The 19,601-nt window shown below is 56.7% G+C and overlaps 1 protein-coding gene and 1 non-coding gene across 6 annotated transcripts in view; both read right to left on the bottom strand.

Annotated features, from left to right (window-relative positions):
• Positions 1-2,587: 2,587 nt before the first annotated feature.
• The window catches only part of AP1B1 (adaptor related protein complex 1 subunit beta 1), a 94,500-nt gene continuing 77,486 nt past the window's right edge, over positions 2,588-19,601 (bottom strand). For 4 of the 5 annotated variants that reach the window (XM_060310024.1, XM_060310025.2, XM_060310023.1 and 1 more), the window contains 11 exons: positions 15,709-15,807; positions 14,977-15,236; positions 14,160-14,361; positions 13,343-13,363; positions 12,599-12,742; positions 7,913-8,058; positions 6,525-6,654; positions 6,138-6,222; positions 5,419-5,505; positions 5,172-5,326; positions 2,588-3,685 (listed from right to left, as the gene is read on the bottom strand). In XM_060310024.1, coding sequence (XP_060166007.1) covers positions 3,611-3,685; positions 5,172-5,326; positions 5,419-5,505; positions 6,138-6,222; positions 6,525-6,654; positions 7,913-8,058; positions 12,599-12,742; positions 13,343-13,363; positions 14,160-14,361; positions 14,977-15,236; positions 15,709-15,807 — 1,404 coding nt within the window. In that variant the 3' untranslated portion in view covers positions 2,588-3,610. The remainder of the gene's footprint in view (positions 3,686-5,171; positions 5,327-5,418; positions 5,506-6,137; positions 6,223-6,524; positions 6,655-7,912; positions 8,059-12,598; positions 12,743-13,342; positions 13,364-14,159; positions 14,362-14,976; positions 15,237-15,708; positions 15,808-19,601) is intronic. The other variant, XM_030860747.2, reaches the window with a different exon arrangement.
• Positions 7,326-7,422, bottom strand: LOC115855562 (small nucleolar RNA SNORD125). The gene has a single exon (XR_004040496.1). It is a non-coding gene; the product is annotated as a small nucleolar RNA SNORD125 (small nucleolar RNA).

The following is a 19,601-nucleotide window of genomic DNA, read 5'->3' as shown; positions in this document are numbered from 1 at the left end:
ACAGCAACGAAGACCCAACACAGCCAAAAATACATAAATAAATTTATAAAAAAAAAAAAAAAAGGAAGAAGAGATTAAAAGAAGACAATGCCCAACGCAATTTCAGCATGGAAAAGTAAAAACAGTAACAAAATGGGGAGAAATAACGACAAATCGGGAAGAAAAGGACCAATAACCATGTCAAAAAAGGGCAACAAATAAGAAAACGGCTCACAGAAAAGGACACACAAATGGCTCGAAAACACACGAACGGAGGCATGTTTAAAACACAGTAAGGTACAGTTTTTTGCCCGTCACTTAAACACACCGCGATATGCTGAGTGTGTGAGGGTGTGGGGAAACAGGCTTCGCATCTCTGGTTGGTGGGTGTGTAAACTAGAGAATTTTTAGCAGTAGCTATCAAAATGATTAACGCACCTACCTTCGAACCAGCAATTTCAGTCTGAGGAATTTACCGACATGAAAATGAATGTTCTTTGCAGTATCAGTTGCACCAACACCACCAAAGACACAATTAAGAGGACATCACGGCGAGGACTGGTTCATCATGGTGCCTCCATTCAATGGAAAACCACACGGCTGTTATATAAAGGCATGAGGCCGCTCTCTATAATGGGCTAATAATGGAAAAGTCTCGAAGATACAAGTACGATGCAGATCGGGGTGTATTCCATGCTACTCTTTGTGTATAAAAAGGGAAAAAATCGTATTAGACGTCATTGAGTCTCTTTGGAAGGTAACACTGGTCCCTTTAGGGAGAGGAATGAGAAGGATTATTTCACTTCTACATTCTTTTTGCCTTTTGGATTTTGAACCATGTGAATTCATTACCTTTTCAAAACAAGAACTAAAATTTAAAATGTGAAATGCTTATACCCTCTGGTCCAGCAATTCTGGGGCTAGATCCTATAGCTGCATTTGTGTCTACGAGCAAGGATGTCTAGAAAGATATTCACTGCACCTTTGCTTGGACTCCAGAAGATGGAAACAGCCAGAATGTCCGTCTGCAGACACCAGCCCATCTGCACAAGAAATTCCAAGGCCTATTTGTACTGATAGGTAAATAAAGCAAAGTGCTGGTAACATCTAGGGTGTGCTATTTATTTAGTAAACACGTTCCTGGATTTGCTTTATACAGGCACAGAATTATTCCTGGAAAACCAAAATGTAGCAACGAACTTTGCCTCTAGGGGGGAAAATAAGAACTGAGGAAATGTGGAAGGGAGAACTTTATCCTTTGTGTGACTGATCTCACCGTGATCCAGAATCACTCTCTCCATAAAACAAACCACTAGTTGAAGATAAAAAAAATGTACAATGAGGTCACGCCGCAGGCCTTGGCAGGGTGTCTGGCACACAGGGAACCCATCAGGCCCCTGGGTGTTTGTTGGACCCTCTCAAATAACTGGTTGCTGTGTTGAATTCCCCGACTGGCTGGGAAGGCTCAGGACCCTGGAGAATCTTCTGCAAGATGCCAAGGCCCCTGAGAAGCATCGAGAGCTGAGAATAAGGACACCTGAGCACACCGGGACTGGGGAGAGCACGTGATGGGTGTCACTGGGGTGAGGGAGGCACAGGAAAGCTGGAGAGGGACAAAATCATGGTAAGTTTCCTCCCACAACCGCCTGAGGCCCGAGCACATGAACCCAAGGTGTCTGATGACAGTCCAAGGGCCTCTGTCTGGCCAGGACAGCGTTCCTCACTGGCATTTCCCCCTCACCTGAGGGGCTTGGTCCTGGGCCTCATCATCGCCCCACTGGGGAAAGCAGTGCACTCACAAGGCTGGGTGGGCGTTGGGCCTCAGCAGGTCAGGACGGCAGGCGACAGGGCAGGCTGCGGTGAGTCCACAGACGCAGGGGACTCCAGCTGCGTTTGTGTGTGGCCTTCTGAGCTGGGGACTTTCAGATGAGGCGAGAACTGGGGTTGTACGGTCAGGGGCCTTGGTTGGTTCTAGACTCTGGGGTCCCAGGGCAGTATGGTGACACCCCAGGGGTCAGAGGTGGGGCAGTGGAAGGCCAGGTGCCCCTGCCAATGCCTACAGCAGTGTGTCCAGCATGGGCAGGGTGCAGGGAGTGGCCATGGCAAGAAGGGGCTGAGGGCCCACCAGCCATGAGGCACTGAGAACCCACTGGCAGCTCTGCCCACAGAGCCCTGCCCAGAGTCCCCCCACCTCCCTCCCCACCCCGGGAGCCAGGCCAGTGCCAGAACTGGGGCCACATGAGGTGTCCCTGGTGGTGGCTGGGGAGGCCGCTGCAGATGCAGGGCGGGGAACAGCCCGCCCAGACAGGCCTGGTGCTGGGCCTCCCTGCCGCTCCCAGGAGCTGAGGAAAACCAAGATGCACTCGGCCCTCCTAGCATCTAAAGGCAAGACGGCATGGGCTCGGGTGGAGCTGGGGTCAAGGGTGGGAGAGGTGCTGGGAGACCAGCAGGCCTCAGCAGGCAGTTTCCAAGGACAAGAGAGGGAAAGGTACTGTCAGCAGGGCTAGGCAGGGGCTGACACAGCTCAAGCCCTTGACCCTGGACCCCAGGAGATCCAGGACCCTGCCCAGAAGAGCCTCAGGACCTGACACACTGGCCAGGGACACACTTGATGTCATCATTTTTATTCACTTTCTCTTTTTGAAAATAAGAGTAAACATACAATATATAGTCTCTATTTATATATATTAGACATCGTTACTGCAGGGCTCAAGAAAACCATCCTCAACCACTTGGAAGCAGTTTTTAATTCTGACATTCGGTGGAAGAGGAAAAAAGTGTCCGTGATTGCCAAAAGCAGAATCTTTCTTTATTATTAAACAGCAGTAACAGGAAAACCTAATGCTCTGTCAGACACAACTGAAGGAGGCCAGGAGGGGGGCAGCAGATGCTAAGGAGAAACCCCAGACAGGATGCACCACGCTCGCCCACATGCCCCACCTCTCAGCCGTGTCTCCGCTCCAGGAACCCTGGACACATCGAGGAATGTATCAGAGGCAGAGACCGTCCTCGCGGGCAAGAGGGGGAGCGGGCGGGCGTGTCTGCCAGGGGAGCAAGAGCCCGGGGGGGCTCTGGGAGCTTCCACATGGTCTTCCCCGAGCGGCTCAGTGCTCGGGAGGGTGGGGTTGTAGGCCCTGGGAGCCCCAGGCCCTGACAGAGCAGCTCTCCTGGTACCCAGTGGACCCTCCACACACGCCAGGATGCCTGCCAGGGTCCATCCCAAGAGAGAGGCGGTGAGCAGGGCACCACCAAGAGAGACTAACACCAGCCCAAGAGAGACTGGGGCAGGGGGCTTCCTGGGCTGGGAACCGAGGAGGGAACTGCGTGCTCGCCCTCAGGTGCCGGGAAAAGCAAGAGAAGAACCCTGGATCTCCCCGTCCAGCTCTTGTGCCGCTCTGGCTCCTTTGGTCCCCTCCTCACCTGACGCTAAACGTCAGCAGCAATGGAAAGAGGGGGGTCTCAAGCACGCGAGTATCCTGAGGACCCAGGCAGGCCCTACTGTCAGGACCAGGGAAGCCTGTGGGTGCCAGGAGCCTCGCCCGGTCCCTCCCGGGAGAAGGAGGTGCTGCCACCTCCCAGGGGGCTCCTTGACGCGGCTGGTGGAAGGCTGGAGCGGATGCTGGATGGGGCCTCAGTTCTTGAGGATGGTCTCATAGGCCTGGTACACGTGCTGGGACACCTCCGGTGCTCGGCACTTCAGGGACAGCTGCAGGGAGAGAGGGGTCAGGGGACAGGGAGCGCTCATTCCCGGAGCTCCTCTCCAGGGCTGGGAAGGAACAGGCGGGGAAGGCAGAGAAGGAGGGAACCAGATGGGAGAGTGTGGTGCGCACACGTGGCCTGGTGGCAGCAGTGGCTGGGGCTGTTGTGTGGTTTAGGTGAGGGGGCGGCCGCTGCAGCCAGCCGGGTGGGGACCAAATTTACTCGCAGCCCACATGCCTGCTGTCCGCCCACCACCATGGCCCTCTGCAGCGTGAATCACGAGCCCGAGGCTGCCAGGCAGTGCTGGCTGCACCCTGCAGAGCTGCCAGGCCCCCCACAGCCCATGGAGGGCGGAGGAGGTTTGGGGCCAGGAGGGAGGCCATGGGGACGCTGGGTGGTCTTTCTGGTTTCTTGCACAGGAAGCAGGCACATCAGACTTGGCTCGGCTCTAACTGTGGGAAGAGCCTGGAGAGCCCTGGCAGCGGAGACAAGCGCAGCCACCCCTCCTGCCAACATCACTGCTCTGAAGGGGGCCGTTGGGAAGGGGGAGGGGCACGTGGCGCTCTAGCAGTCAGGGCCCCAGTCTCCTCTGAAGGGCTCTGTGCACACTGACTGTGGGAAGTGAAGGCACCAGGCTGGGGAGCACAGGGCAGCCAATTCCCCTGCCTGCAGCCTGCATGCGTGTCTGCCCGGCTTTGGGGAGCAGCGGGGTGAGGCCAACTCAGGAGAGCCGGGCCAAGAGATGGGGTGTGCGAGGTACAGCTGGGAGGATGGAGGGGAAGAGGAAGAGAAAAGCAATCCGCTAACCTCCAAGTCCTGCACCACGGGCACCAGCAGGGAAGGTGGACATGCAGCAACCGAACACAGGGAGACGGAAATTACCACCACCGAAGCCACCGCCGAGGCCCCACCCGACCTCTGCACCCACACCACCAGCGGAGCCCAGGGAGCAGCCTCTGGAGGGTCATGCCTGCCCGAGACTTGGGTGCAGGGAGAAGCAAAGCCTGGGCTCTCTGGGGCCTGGAACAGCAGCTTGGCCTCTGGGAAGCCAAGTCCTGACTGAGGTCTGACTCAAAGGTCAGGAAGGATGAGTTGCTCGGAATCCACATCCTCCCAGGAGGACACTCAGGTGGGGAAGAGACGGAGGGCCAGGGCCGGGGCCCAGCGGAGCCACTTCCCAGTCAGACGGGCCTTGGGCCAACTGGGCCGCCTCACAGGGCCCAATTTTACAGAATCTTCTGGTCCAACTCACTGTTCTGAGACCCAATTTGGTGTCTTATCTGAGAAACTAGATGGGACTGAGTTGAAAGCTTTCTAAGGTCAGAATTCTGATGCTCCTCCAATGCCAGGCTCAAAGGGATCCCAGCTCAGCTGGGCTAGAGTGCCCCCCGATCAGGGCCGACCCCTGGCCCGGGAAGGAGGGGAACGGGAGAGGCTGCCCAGACAAGAAGGCAGAGGCCCCATGGCAGGCAGGCAGGAGCGGGGGCCCTCACCATGAAGCTGGGGTTGCCGGGCTGGATGCGCAGCTCCGCCAGCACCCAGATGCCATTGGTCAGCTTGAGGGACTGGTAAAGCATGTCCTGGCCCTCCACGTTCCTCTTGGCGATGGTGAAGATGTTGCTGCTCTGCAGCCTACTGCTCACGGCCTCTGGGGGTCAGAAGGCCCCCAGTCAGAGATGGGGAGGCCTGGGGCACAGGCGAGGGGCAGCATGGAGTGCGGGCGGGGCTCAGGAGTCCTACCCGCATTCAGGGGGCAGTCTCTGATCTGGAACTGGGCTTCGTTCTCATTGGGAATGTCCTTCCACGTGGCCAGGAACATCTGCCGGTCTGGAGGGGTAGAGGTGGGATCCTGATACACCTTTGCTCCCGCTCAGTAACCCTCAGCAGGAAGTGGGTCGGGGGGCAGTGCCACCTTGCAGCTGAGGACAGGACTGGCTCTGCCACAGCCCCTCCTGCTTCCCTGAGCAAACCCTGAGCTCTGTGAGGGTGGCCACTTGTGCTGTTCCCAAAAGACCCAGGGTTCCTGCCTCTGGGCCTCGGAGCTCTCCCCACTACCACCCAAATCCGACCTCCTGCTGCTCTGGAGCCGAGCACCCTGCTCATTAGTCACAGCGGTGTTACAGAGCTTCTGATGTGACAGAGATGACGTGGGCAAAGCGCTCCATGCCCTATGGGTGCTGGGATGAGTCTTCCCAGGGGTTCCAGCTGGGGCACAGGGGATGGGCATCAGGTGTGACACATGGCCGAGGCTCCCTGCCTCGGGGGGCCCATGCGACGACTGTCTAGAGGCTGCAGGCAAGACTGAGGGGCAGAGCTGGCCAGATAAGACCCTGGGGGCCCCGGTGAAGTTGTGACCCTCACTCCAGACTCTGCAGGGGAGCCGGTGACTCATGGAGTCTATCGTGGGGCAAAGCCAATCCATCTGTTCTAGGGATCCCAGGGGCACCCTCATGACTCACCCATCTTCCCATCCTCCACAAAGAGGATGTGCAGCGGGTACAAGGTGCTGAAGTAGAAGACGTCAATGTTGTTCTTTACGGCCACCTAGGAACAAGGGGGTCCCCGATTAGTCCCTGATGCTCGACACCCTGAAGGCCCCAGGAAGTGCCTGCTCCCTGTGAGCCCACCTGAGCAGGTTCCCTCTCATGACTTCCCCGGTAGCCATGCCCAACACCCCCTCCCACCAGCCTCCCCCACTCCCCATCCCTGCCCCCAGTCTGTGTCCAAGAGCAAGATTCCACAGACAGCCCTTTGCCAGCACCAGCCAGGCCCCAGACGGTTCCCCCAGGCTCCTCCCCGGGGCAGGTGGGTAAGGACTGGGGTGCCAAGCCCTGCCTGGAACATACCTGGAGGTTGTTCAGAGGCTCCATCTTCATGACTGAGCCCACCGTGTTGAGAGGCAGGGAGATCTCCACAGTCTGGTTGGGGCTGAGCGGCGCATGGACCTGGAGGGGGGCGGCGGGGGCCAGGCCAAAGCTGGGGAGAGACAAGCCCCCGTGGGGGTGGCAGGGGAACAGGTGCTGACACAGGACAGGTGGGCTCCTGGGGCTCCGGAGCCTGGGCAGCAGCTGGCGAGAAGCCTCTCCAGTGAGCCGGCCTCATCCCAGGCCCAGACCCAGGCCTGAAGGACAAGCTCCTGACCCCCACTCCCCAACCCTCAATGGCCACAGGAACAGGAAGAGAAATCTGGGACAGCTGAAGGCCTGAAGCCCATCTCTGTTCCTCTTTCTCCTCTGGGTGAGGTGCTGGGCAGGCCCAGGTAAGAGTGCCCCTGCCCTGCCCTCAAGGAGCTCCATTTAAAACCAGGGGAAAAAACGACAAAACAAAACAAAACAAACCAGGGGGCCTTTAAGCTTCTTTTAATTTGAAAACTCTGTGACTGCCCAACTCTCAGTGACCGACCTCCATCTCCCAGGAGGGATGTGACCATCCCAAACGAGACACTGGGTTTTACTGTCTGGGCCAGAACTGGCTAGATCATAAGATGGCCACAGAGATTCAGAAAAGCCCTGCTTCTTGGTATAGCAGCATGTGAGCAAATCAGGAGGATGCCCAAGAGCGTAAGAGACACTGGAGTGTTTCTGTGGCCTCTAGGGTCTCCCTGGTCTGACAGAGGGTCGGAAACCACTGGCCCACAGGCTCACCCTGAGGAAACAGCCCCTTCAGTCAACTTCTTAGAGGCTCAGTTTGCTCATCACTAGAGCCGCTCAGGAAGAAGGATCATCAGGAGAGGCTGCTGGGGTCCCCCAGAGAGCCCTGGACTAGCTGGCCTGGTCCATGAAGACCCTGATGGTGCCAGACAGGAGAACTTCCCTGGAAGGGGACCTGGTAGGGGTTAGGAGCCTGGAGCAGCCACCATTCACAGAGGCCCTGTCTGGTGGTTTAATCCTGCCACATGGGGGAGGCTGGGGGGCAGGCCCACTCCCCATCCTCCTTCTTAGAGACTCCTGAGACAGGAGCTGCTCAGATCTGGAGATTATGTCAGTAAAATGCCCCCGGGGCAGTGGGGGAAAGCAAAAATAAAGGGAGGTGCGCTGCCCCTCCACCTCATACTTTGGTGTCCACATAAAGAGGTTACTGTGGGGAAAAATCACTGCTTTAGAGAGTTTTGGCCTGAGATGTGGTTGTGAAGAATATCCTCCTTCACCAGAAAGAGGCTCCAGGCCCACAGCCCTCAGCACCTGCCTGCAGTCACCAGCGTGGGCTCTCAGCAGGCTGGCCTCAGGGAGCTCACCTGTTGCGGTTGAACTGGATGGCAAAGTCGGTCATGACCTGCAAGGCCTTGTTGGTCAGCTGCAGGTCCATGGAGATGGAGCCCACCTGGCGGGTGAAGGTGCCTGAGATCTCCAATCCTTTGGCCTTCATAGCTGGGAGCCAGACCTGCAGGGAAGACGATGGGAAGGGGGCTGGTGTTCACCATGTCCCCAACTCCATAGCCCACGTGAGGGTCCTTCCCCCACCCCCCCTTCCCTCACACCTAAAGGGGCCTCTCAGATGGATCACACCTGCCTTTACCATCAGGGGACGACCATGTGAACCGTAGGAAGGGAGGAAGACTCCTGCACAGCCTGCCCAGGACCCCCGAGCCGTGTGGCCACGTGCTGGAGCAGCACAGGGCAGGGAGGAACTTGGTGTGCCCAAGGCTGAGCCGAGTCTCCGGAGGTCAGAGGATGACTCAGAAGCAGGGTTGAGGAAGGCGATGAGACAAGCGGGCCCTGCCAGCCTCCTGACGAGCCAAGGAGAGTCGAGAGCCAAGGGCACTCTGGGCCTCAGCCAGAGCCTGAGGCCTCCCTGGCTGTCACAGCCTGCCCTTCCTCGCAGAAGGCAGGGCTGGCCTTTAATTGTACAAACTGGCCTGACCAAGGACAGTACTAAGAGCACCCCTCGCCTGGCAGGTCTTCTGCTGCTTGCTTGGCTGCCCTTGTCATCCGAGTCTCAGCTCAAGCCCACCTCCTCCTGGAAGCCTGCCCCCAGGTTCCTTCTCCAGGCTCCCGCTGCAATGACGTTTTAGCAAATAAACTGTCTTCTCGGTCCCCAGACAGCTCTTCGAGGGGAGGGCTCTGCTTTTCTGTCTTTGCATCCTTGGCTCGGAGCCTCGTGTGAGATTGGTATGCAGGGAACGTTTGCTAAGCGAACAGCATGAATTAAAAGCTGTGCCCGTGAGGGACACCAGTAGGGGCCATCCTGTGGACGCGCAAATGCCTCTCAAGTTGCCATTCTCACCAGGACAGCTCACAGCCCCGCCCCAGGCCAGCTTCTCCAGGTGCCCTGTGTCAGTGAACGCCCCACTGTCTCTCAAGTCGCCAACACCAGGAACCAGAGCATCTGGGCACCAGCCCTCAGCCCACCCATGACCCCCATGGTCATGCAGCTCAGGTCCTGTCAACACCACCTCCTCCCATCTGCCACCACGTTCTCTGCTCTCCCCTCTCCACAGGCACTGCTTGCGTCTGAGCCACCATCAGAGATCCCCAGGTAAGATGGCAGCCACCCGCATAGCTGCCCAATTCTTCTATCCCCAATTTCCACAGCAGCCAAAGCCATCTTTTAAAATGCAAATCAGATCACAGCACCCTTGAACCCCCTCAATCCTGCAATGCTTCCACTGCCCACGGCCTCCGAGGCCTGGTGCCCTGCTCTCTCTGGGCTCTGGTCCTCACACACACACTGTTCTCCCTCTGCTTGGAAAGCATGCCTCACCCTAACCCCGTCCTAATTGCTAACTCTGATCATGCTTTGCTTCCCCCAGACAAATCTGTGAGAGCAGAATCTCATGGCTTTAGCCATGAGCTGTGATTTGGCACACAGCACTCAGAGGGCTCCCACGGTGACTTCCCTGCTCCCTGCCCTTCCAAGGAACCTGGCTTCCTTTCCCAGGTTCTTGCAAAACTGGCTCTTTCTGGCACTGTCACCATCCTGACTGCCGAGGGTGGGGACCTCATCTCTCTTGGTCATTGTAGGTTCATGGAGTCTAGAACTGTCAGCATCCACTGGCCCAAGTGCTTGAGGAACTCCAAGTTCTTGTACAGAGAGTCTCATTCCCCTTGACCAAGAGGAGCGGGGAATGCACGCAGGACAAACTATTCGAGGTAGTCACAGCGCTGTCAGGAAAATGTAGCCCGCACGCCACTGCTTCTGGAGGGAGAGCACACCCACATCCCAGAACCCGCCTGTGACTACGGTAGCGGGAGGGAGAAAGTCCTGCCCATGTTGCAAGGACTCCTCCTCCAGGCAGCCTGCTCTGATTACTCCTAACCTGGGATCCCTTCACCTCTCCTTCCAGTTGGTACTCTCATCTGGCCCTCCACTAAGACAAAGCAGTGATAATACCTGTTAAAATGAACCCACATGTAGAGGGCAAGCTCCCTGAGGGCCAGCTGATTCTGACAACCCCTGACATTAAGATAGGCACACTGAGGTCCTTAAACACTTTAAGATCACATAAGGGGGACCTCCCTGGTGGTGCAGTGGTTAAGAATCCGCCTGCCAATGCAGGGGACACGGGTTCGAGCCCTGGTCCGAGAAGATCCCACATGCTGCGGAGCAACTAAGCCCGTGAACCACAACTACTGAGCCTGGCTCTAGAGCCCGCAAGCCACAACTACTGAAGCCCGCGCACCTAGAGCCCGTGCTGTGCAACAAGAGAAGCCACTGCAAAAAGAAGCCCTCACACCACAACGAAGAGTAGCCCCCGCTCACCACATCTAGAGAAAGCCTGTGCACAGCAACGAAGACCCAATGCAGCCAAAAATAAATGAAATTAAATCTTTAAAGAAAAACAAAAAGATCGCATAAGGGTTGGGGGCAGAGGCTTTGGTGCCACAGCCCTACATTAGTTCCAGACTCTGTCACTTACCAGCTATGTGACCTTAGGAAAAAGCAATCAGATTTCTCAATTGCAAAAATGGGAATAACAGCATCATAAGGCTGCTGGGAGGACTTAGTGGGATGGTGGCCATGCCATGTTCATGCAGTACCCGGCACGGAAGTGTGTAGTTGCCAGCACTAGACTTGCCGTCTGCTGGGGGCCCCTCAGGCCCAGATCCTGCCAGGAATCCTGGCTGGGGGCTCTGGCCACCACCACTGTGGTGTAGTGGGCAGGGCAGGGCAGGTGCTGGCTCATAGCTCCCCAGTCATGAGGGAGATGTCCCTGTGCCCCTGAAGCCCTGCTGTGTCTTGCTTTGGGGAGGGGACCTTGGAATAGAGAGCGGCTCTGGCTGGGAACGAAGCGGCAGACGTGGTGTGTGACCTGAGTGTCGTGAGGGATCAGGCCACATCTGTCCCCTCTGGCAGCTTCCTTGAGGCTAAAAGCCTGGCCCACACTGTGCTCTCCTTAGTGCCAGGCCCACATGTTCTCACACCCCGAACTCAGCTCTCCTTCCCTCATCCTGCCCCTTGCCCACTGTTCCAGCTGGAAGCCCCCTCCCCGCCAGCCCCATGTCCTGCCACGTCCTGCTACGCCTGCCTCCAGTCCAGCCTCCTTTCCACCCCTACAAGTGCCTTGCTGTCCGGCAGCCATCAGCCAACTCCTGCCAGTCTCCCCACCGGCTCCTTGCTTCTGCTCTAGCCTTTCCAGTCTGGCCTCCACATGGTGGCCAGAGGATCGCTATCAAGTGCAAATCTGCTTCATCCCTGCTTAAAACCTTCCAATGTCTCCTGCTGCACCAGGATCAAGAACAAAGGCTCAAAGCTGGTGCAGCCGACCTTGCCAGCTTCCTCCCTCCTCAGCTCTGGTCTAGGCAGGAGTCTGGGGGTAGGGGTACTGCCCTGGGTGGCCCAGTGGGCATTCTGAGGCACCGCCAGGCAGGCAATGGTGGTGGTGGGGGGACACACTGTGTTTAGTGGGCTGGGGTCAGGGATGCTGCCTTGAGGACAACGGTCTTCACAATGAGCCACTGTCCTGCAGCCCTTGAGTATTTTCTGCATGGTTTCAACATGCCCTGAAATTTCCAGGAAACTAATGATGGTGAAAATCAAGGGAAGCCTGTTTCTTGTTTTGTTTGGAACTTAACTGGAAGTCAGTCACCATTTCAGAAACTAATGGCACCTCTGGCCACATCACTCATGGCACGTGAGCTACAAACACTCTCTATAGCTGTGGTGTCACTGTGACTCTGCACTGCTGCCAGCACCCAACAATGTGATCAGATCTGGGGCGGGCATGCCCAAGCCTCCACAACACTGAAATACATCATTTTACTCTCTTCTTTTTAAGTCTCTCTCTCTCTTTTTTTTTTTCTTTTGCTGTACACGGGCCTCTCACTGTTGTGGCCTCTCCCGTTGCGGAGCACAGGCTCTGGACGCGCAGGCTCAGCGGCCATGGCTCACAGCCCAGTCGCTCCGCGGTATGTGGGATCTTCCCGGACCGGGGCACGAACCTGTGTCCCCTGCATCGGCAGGCGGACTCTCAACCACTGTGCCACCAGGGAAGCCCTTAAGTCTCTTTTATGCGATGACAACATCTTACCATTTTTGAAATTATATGTATAGGTAGGATGTACAGTCCACAGATCTCATTTATTATTAAAGGAGGGGGCATTAAAAAACCCCTGTTATCAATTAGGAGCATTGGGTAGGACAGCACTGAGAACCACTGACCCAACTAGATGGGACTTTTGCCAGTTTTCTGGAAGGTGTGGGCTTTCCCTCAACTCTGGGCCTGGAGCCCGCTCCCCATTTTTGCCTTGCTAATTCTGACTTGATCTGAAGGCCTGAGCTCCAGCAACACCACCCTCTGTGAAGCCTTCCCCAGGCCTCCACGCCTGACTTAGCATCCCTTCCCTGTGCTCCCTGCTGCCCTCAGCATCGTGCTGGCCAACTGCTGCTCCAGGAGCCCATCCTGGCCGGCCAGGGCCGATCCCACACAGTGGGCCACTTAAGGAGCCACACGTCCTGCCACGAGAGAAGCCATGGCACTTACTGCTTTGGGAGCCACATATGATCCTGATAAGTTGCCCACGCCACTGGTCAGGTCAAAGAGGTCACTCAGGCCACTGCCCATGGGTGCTCCTAGGTTGGCTGGTACTGCTGCTGCTGGGGGTGACACGAAGTTGGAGGCCCCAATCTAGAAAGGAAGGGAAACAGGTCAAAGGCGGGCATCAAAGGCAGGGACATCAGGGCCCCAGGATGAGTGTGGCCACCTGGCCCTTTAGAAAACAGGGGGGCAGGCCAGGAGGGGGTATTGCAGGGCTGCAATCACATCAACTCTAAGTTGCAGAAACAAGACAGAGTGAGGTGGGTGGAGAGGAGAGGCCGAGCCCTCCCGTGCTCCGCAGGCCCTGAGGGAAAGGGCTGGGGACACTCACAAACTAACAGCCCATGGATAAAGGGGTACTTGAGACACAATGCTGTGAGGGGGCTGTGCTCAGCAGATGACAGCACGCACCCCAGGATGTCAGAGACGGGTTGTGGGGACTGAGAGGGCCGGCGAGCCTCAGGATGACAAGGCAACTTCATTGTAGGGTAGTGAGGATGGGCTGAGGAATTAATGGACATGGGGGCCCAAGGGCAGCTGGATGCTGGGCAGTCAATGCGGAGGATGCCAGGACACTGGACAGAGGCCAGGGCTAGCAGGGAGGAACTGCTTTGACATCACCCGACCCTTGGGATGCTGGGGGCGCGATCTAGGAGCAGCAGGGTTGGTGGCACAAGGGTTGAACCATACCCCTTCAGGCTCATCCCCCATCTCCAAGCAGAAGCAGGCAGGGTGAAGAGAACAGGCAGCCACATGCAGAGAGAAAAGCCAGGAAAGAAGACACAGAGAGATAAGAAAGAGAGGGAAAGAGGGAGAAAATTAGTCATTGCTGCTCCACCCAAAAGGGGCCTGGTGTGAAGCTGTGCCGGGCCTATGAGGGGCCCACATTGTCTCTACGAAGGGCATGACCCACTGGCCTCACTTGACCACCCTCGTCCTTCCTACCCTTTCCTATGCTGTGGCCTTGGGGACCTGAGACAGGCATAGCCAAGTGACAAGGGCCCCACTGCCCCCTCCACCCGGCTCTACCAGCTGCCTGAAGAAATCCCAGGGAAACACCCAGACCAGTCTTACCACCCCCTTTCACAGGGGAAGAGGGACTGTCCCTGACCTCTCATGGGCCTCTCTCAGGCCTGCTGGGCTGCTACCCCCAACCAGTGCAGCATGTGGGGTAAGTGGATGCAGGTATGGCTTACAGGGCCGAGGTGCCAGACTCAGGGGAAGGGGCTAAGACAGGCCCTACACTGCTCCAGGTCTCTTGGGGTTCAGCAGCCCGGCAAGGGGCTAAATCCTGTGTCTGCCACTTAGCAGCTGTGTTCTCTTTGGAAGGAAGGTCACCTGACCTCTTTAAGCCTCAGTCTCTCACCGATGTGTAAGGAGCTACATGATCACCTTCGCAGGCAAATGTGCCTGAAGCCCTTGGCTGGCGTCTGGCAGAGAGGGCGTTCAACGATCGGTCCTCCAGAGATCACTATCAACCTCATCCAGAGGGGGCCCCAGGACATACCAGGCTGTCGAGGCCGCTGCCGAGAAGGTCCACAGCTCCCATCTGCACCGAGGAGGTGGCCAGGGGTGGGCCACTCACCGGAGGGCCAAGGTCCAGGTTGAGGAGGTCGCCCAGCAGGTCGCCCTGGGTGGGGATGACATCCAGCTGCTCGCCAGCGGGCGCTCCAGCAGGGGCCGTCTCCGGGCTCTCTGTGCTCTCACTCCTGTCAGGACAGGGAAAAAGGCTCAGCAGGGTGGGGGGTCAGGCTATCTCAGGGAGGCCAGAGCCCCCAGTCTCCAGGATCCACCCTCAGGAGAGGCACCTGGGTCTCCTCATTGTCCCAGAAGCCTGTCTATATCCCCCCTTCCTCCGCCTTCCGACGCCTGATCCATCATGTTGGCTCTCCGAGAGATCCAGCTTCACGGGCTGAGGGAAGGGAGGGCCATCCGTATTCCCCTCACTCAGCCCACTCTAAAGAGAAGAGCGGGTGCTGGTCCCCAGAGGACTGGACAACCAGGCCAACAACCCTGGGAGCCGCAGAGCAGGAAGGCGAGAGGAACGGGGCTCTGGAGTCAGGCAGAATCGAGTCTGAGCCCAGCTCTGCTGCCTGGGATGCTGCACCAGGCACTCAAGCTCTCTATGCCTCTTGTCCCCATCTCTTAAGAGGGGACATCTCTCAGAGCTGTTGTCACCGAGTCAATACCTGGTATGTAGTAAGCATTCACTAAAAAGTTGCTAGAATCGTAATTTTGCTCAGACTCAGGCCCGAGTGCTTGTGCTACTGAACCGAGGAAGCAGATGGGGAGGCTCAGGCCAGCGAGTGGCCCCTGGTACTCACGAGGCGGTGCGGGGCGGCAGGCTCTTGTGCACGACGCCCCGGCCCCCCTCCACAAAGGCACTGGGCGGCTTGTGGTAGACGGAGGCCAGGGTGCCGATGTAGCAGATGAGCTCGTCCAGCAGCGTCGGCTCGATGAGGTCTGTCTCCTCCGAGATGAGCGGCTTCTCCGCCAGCACCACCTCCTTGGCAGCCACGGGGTCCGTGGAGAGCAGGCGCCAGTAGATGTAGCCGCGGTCTCGCAGGTCCGGGTTGTCTGAGTCCTGGGAGGTGATGAGAAGCCAGTGAAACTCGGAGCAACCAGGTGAGGGGAAGGGGGAGCCCCATCCGTAGTCCCACGACATGGAGGGGATCACAGGGTGACTGATGATGGCAACCTGAGCACTGGCGGGAGCACACCTGTAAACCGCCTGAATAGATGTGGCCCAGCCCCCCGGTTTCCCCCCAGCCCGCTCCTGCCTCCGTTCCCTGCGTCCTCCACCGTCTGCCCTCCCGGTTCTCAGGGACTTCCCTCTCCTCTCTCATGTATGGTCTGGCTCAGTCACCACCTGCCCCTGCCCCACCTCTATTTGATTGTGACTGAGCTCCTTGAGCAGGGATCCTGGAATGCTCTGGGACCAAATCCCAGTGGTGCCAGTTTTAGGGGCAGGACCACCCAGGTCTGGCTCCTTGGACTGAAGCTCCCTCCGTGGAACAAGGGCTGTGCTGGGCACATCAGGCAGGCTGCGCACCCACCTGAGTGGCCAAGCTGAGGACCTGCTGCACCAGCTCCTGAGTCTCTGTCGGCTTCTTCAGAAAGAGTTTCACGATGGCTGTCAGCAGCTGCAGCTGGACCTGCAGGAAGACAGAGAGGAGGCGAGGAAGGAGTGTAAGCTTCTTGTGGGGACAGTAGGAAACCAGGTGAGGACCTCAGAGAGGTAAAACGATGTTCAAAGGCTGAGAACAGCTTTCCGGGGTTTGGGGTTGGCCACACAAACAGGCCAAGTCCAGCAGGGGAGAGGTAGTGCTGAGAAGCCTGGACCTTCGCCCGACCGCTCAGGAAGGAGCTGCCCACAGTGCTATCTGGCAACCCCAGGCAGGTGGGGGCTGCTGCCCAGTGCTAGGGTCCCAGAAACCCATCAGGGCTCCAGGCCTCACAGCCTTCAGGAGCCCGCAGCTTACGGAGGCAACACATGTGCCTGGTATGCTTATTAAAGACCATCTGCCAACAAGTGCAACAGGTGCCAGGGATGCCCAGCAGACTGGGGCAGCAGGGCCCACAGTCAGCCTGTTGTGAGGAACTGTGCTTCCACCAGAGGACGGGAACCATTCCTGCCCCGCCCCCACCAGCCCCACCTCTCACCTGCCACTGTCTTCACCTGAACGTACCTCCTGTGCCCCCTCCCCACTTCTGTAGCCTCCTGTCCCCCTCACTGGCACCACCCCACAGTACTGGAGATGCTTTCCAGCCACTGGGAAGCCCTATGGAGAGATCCCCTTGAGGTCAGGGATCGTGTCTGTCACTGCTGCATCCCTGGCTATTGTTCATTCTAGTGCCTGGTGTGTAACGGGCACTTAGGAAAAACCTGCTGACTAAAAACACACCTCTGAAAGAACAATTCTGTGCATAGACCTTCCTTAGCCCCATCGCATTTTGTCAGTCCTGGGACAAGAGGACAGCCTGAGGCTCCCCAGACTGTGCTAGGGACAGGCCTGCGGCAGAAGGGTGGCAACAGGGCTGGCTGCACCTCCTGGGCCTGTCCGGTAGGAGGGCACTTACAAAAACAAATGGCTTAGCTGCCCTGGTATGCAGGATTGAGGGGATGCAGTCTGTTTCTGGGACTAAGCATCCAGAGTCCCTGCAATTTGGTGACACATGGGCCAATGGCAGAGGAGCAGGCTAGCTGTGTCCAAGGCAGGAGGTGGCTCGGGGACTGGCTTCCAGACCTGGCTTGAGTCGCTGGCTGGGTAGCCTAGAGAAAGCCACTTACCCTCAGTCGTTGAGGGAGATGTGTGGCCTACCTCAGGGGGTCCTTGTGAGCTCTGAAGACCAATCTATGGCAGCTTACTTGGAGCCAGAGTTAGATCACACCTCATTTGAACTCTGATTCTATGCCTTCCCAGCTGGTGACCCTGGACGAGCCATTTAACTTCTGAGTCTGTTTCCTCATCTATAAAATGGAGGCACCACCTCACAGAGTTGATGGGAAGAGTCAATGAGACAACAAACGGAAAGAACTGTGTCCTCTGCTCAATGCACAACAGCTGTCATCATCGTCAACGTCACCACAACTGCCACACAGGGACTCTTTACCAAGTTCTCCCCAATCCCGGGCAGCTGGCTGCCAGCGCACATTCATCACTGTCGGGTCTGCAGTGCTGCCTGGGAACAGGGCCGCCTCAGCTCCCTACCTCGTCTCCCCACACACACACTGAGGCTCCCGTTAGCCTGCAGGTCCGGGCAGTCCCCCTGCCAAGATGCCGCTGCCCCTGCCCTCAGACAGGCCAGACGCAGCGCTCCCTGTCCACGGCTGGAGAGGCTTAGGAGCCAGGACGAGGGGGCTCAAAGAGACAATCTAAAGTAAGTTCCTAGGACTTCCCTGGTGACGCAGTGGTTAAGAATCTGCCTGCCAATGCAGGGGACACAGGTTTGAGCCCTGGTCCGGGAAGATCCCACATGCCGCAGAGCAACTAAGCCCGTGCGCCACAACTACTGAGCCCGCGGTCTGCAACAAGAGAAGCCACCGTAATAAGAAGCCCCTGCTCGCCGCAACTTAGAGAAAGCCCGCGCAGCAATGAAGACCCAATGCAGCCAAAAATAAATAAGTTCCCAAACTGCAAAGCATTAAGTATTCTTATAAAAGCTCTGAACTGTGCTGTGAACCCAGGAGGCAAAGGAAACAGGCCATCTAATTAAAACACCACCACCACCCAACTACTGTTTGCTGAGCACTGGAGCGGGCAGTTTACACACAACATCCAATAAGCTTTGCAGGAACCCTGTGCCAGAGATGAGGAAATGGGCTTGGCGGGTTGAACGCTCCAGACCCTACAATGGGGGAGGAGCCACAGGCAGAAACACCTCCACAGGGCATCCTCTGCAGTCATCCCAGCAGGACCTGACTACAGGAGCAGAAACCAGCCCAGACTGGGCTTTGCTTCTCTGACAAGGGAGGGAGGCTGGTGCGGTGGAAGTGGAGGCAGCCCTGGGGCAGGCTGCCAGCTGGACGTGGCAGGTGGCAGTGGGAGTCGGTGAGAATTACTATTATTATTTTGTGACAGACACCTGTTGTTTTTCCCACCCAGCATCCATTCGATCTTCTGGCTTTGAAACGCTGGCTTTCCCTCAGAGAACTGTCCTTCTCTCTGGCCCTCTCAATCCACGGAGACAGGGACTGGCTCAGGGTAATGCAAACAGGCCTGAACTGTTGCTGGAACCACTGAGGGGAAGGCAGTTACGGGGTTGCTAAGTGAGAAGGACGTAGCCTGGAAGCACTGACACCTCGCAAGCTTCACTGGTGGGGAGCCTGCCCAAGGGCAATGCCACCCAAGGAAGGCAGAGACATCCCCACTGCCACCACCCACGCACCTTCACCCAGGGGTGCAGAAGAGAGAACGCTCCTTGGACTCAGCTACAGGAACCTAAAGGTCCCGTTTTCTGCCTGGACAAGTGTGCTTTTAAACCAATTCCGACCAACACTGACACCACCATTAATGAGTGCTTCTAATTTAGGGGCTGCGCACGTGTTAGGGACATTACACAAAGCATCCCATTTAACTTTCACAGCACAGGATGAGGGAAAGTCTTATGACTCTCATTTTGTAAATGAGGAAACTGAGGCTCAGACAGGTAAAGGGTTAGCATAAAGGCAGCAAGCCAGGAAGGGGCAGAAGAGGGGTTTGGACTCTGGTATCTCCGATTCAAGGTCCAAAGTCTGATCCACTGGGTTCCACTGCGCCAGCTGGGCAGCTAAGATTTCTGTGCTCACAGACATTTTAAAGGCCCCACGTGCATGAGCACAGTTCACGTAAGAGGGAATACAAATGTACAGATGTTCAACCCCACTCAAAACAGAAATGCAAACAAAACTATACCAAGGTACCATTTGTTATCAATCAGATAGGCAAAAATAAAGTCTGAGCATGCACTAGGCTGGCAAAGGAGGTAAGGAGAGGACTCTCCCACCTCTGAGACAGGAGTGTAAACCAGAACAATCTCCACACCAAGGGAAATCTGCTACAGCAACCTGAACCTGCAATGCACGGGCCCTTCTACCTAGCATCGTGCTTCTAAGAATTCACCCTCCAGCTGCACATGCAGGTGTGCTTTCCACAGGTTATTCACAGCAGTACTGTTTAAAAGAGCAGAAGGTTGGACACCTAAATATCCGTCAGGGGAGGCTGGTTAAACAAACATCGTCCTTCTGCATGAAGGACTCCTCTGAAATTGTAAATTAATAATGGCACAAATTAATAATTAATAATGGCATGGCCTTCCAATGTATTTTTAAGGGAAAGATGAAAGGTACTGATCAGTTTCAATTTGTATAGTTTACTATCAGTATTTAAAAATAAGTGAGGGGACTTTCCTGGTGGCGCAGTGGTTAAGAATCCGCCTGCCAATGCAGGGGACACGGGTTTGAGCCCTG

The sequence above is a fragment of the Globicephala melas genome, chromosome 13 (assembly GCF_963455315.2).
Source record: "Globicephala melas chromosome 13, mGloMel1.2, whole genome shotgun sequence".
Taxonomy (NCBI): domain Eukaryota; kingdom Metazoa; phylum Chordata; class Mammalia; order Artiodactyla; family Delphinidae; genus Globicephala; species Globicephala melas.
The sequence above is the reverse complement of the archived record's forward strand: the minus strand, read 5'-3'. Positions and strand labels throughout refer to the sequence as shown.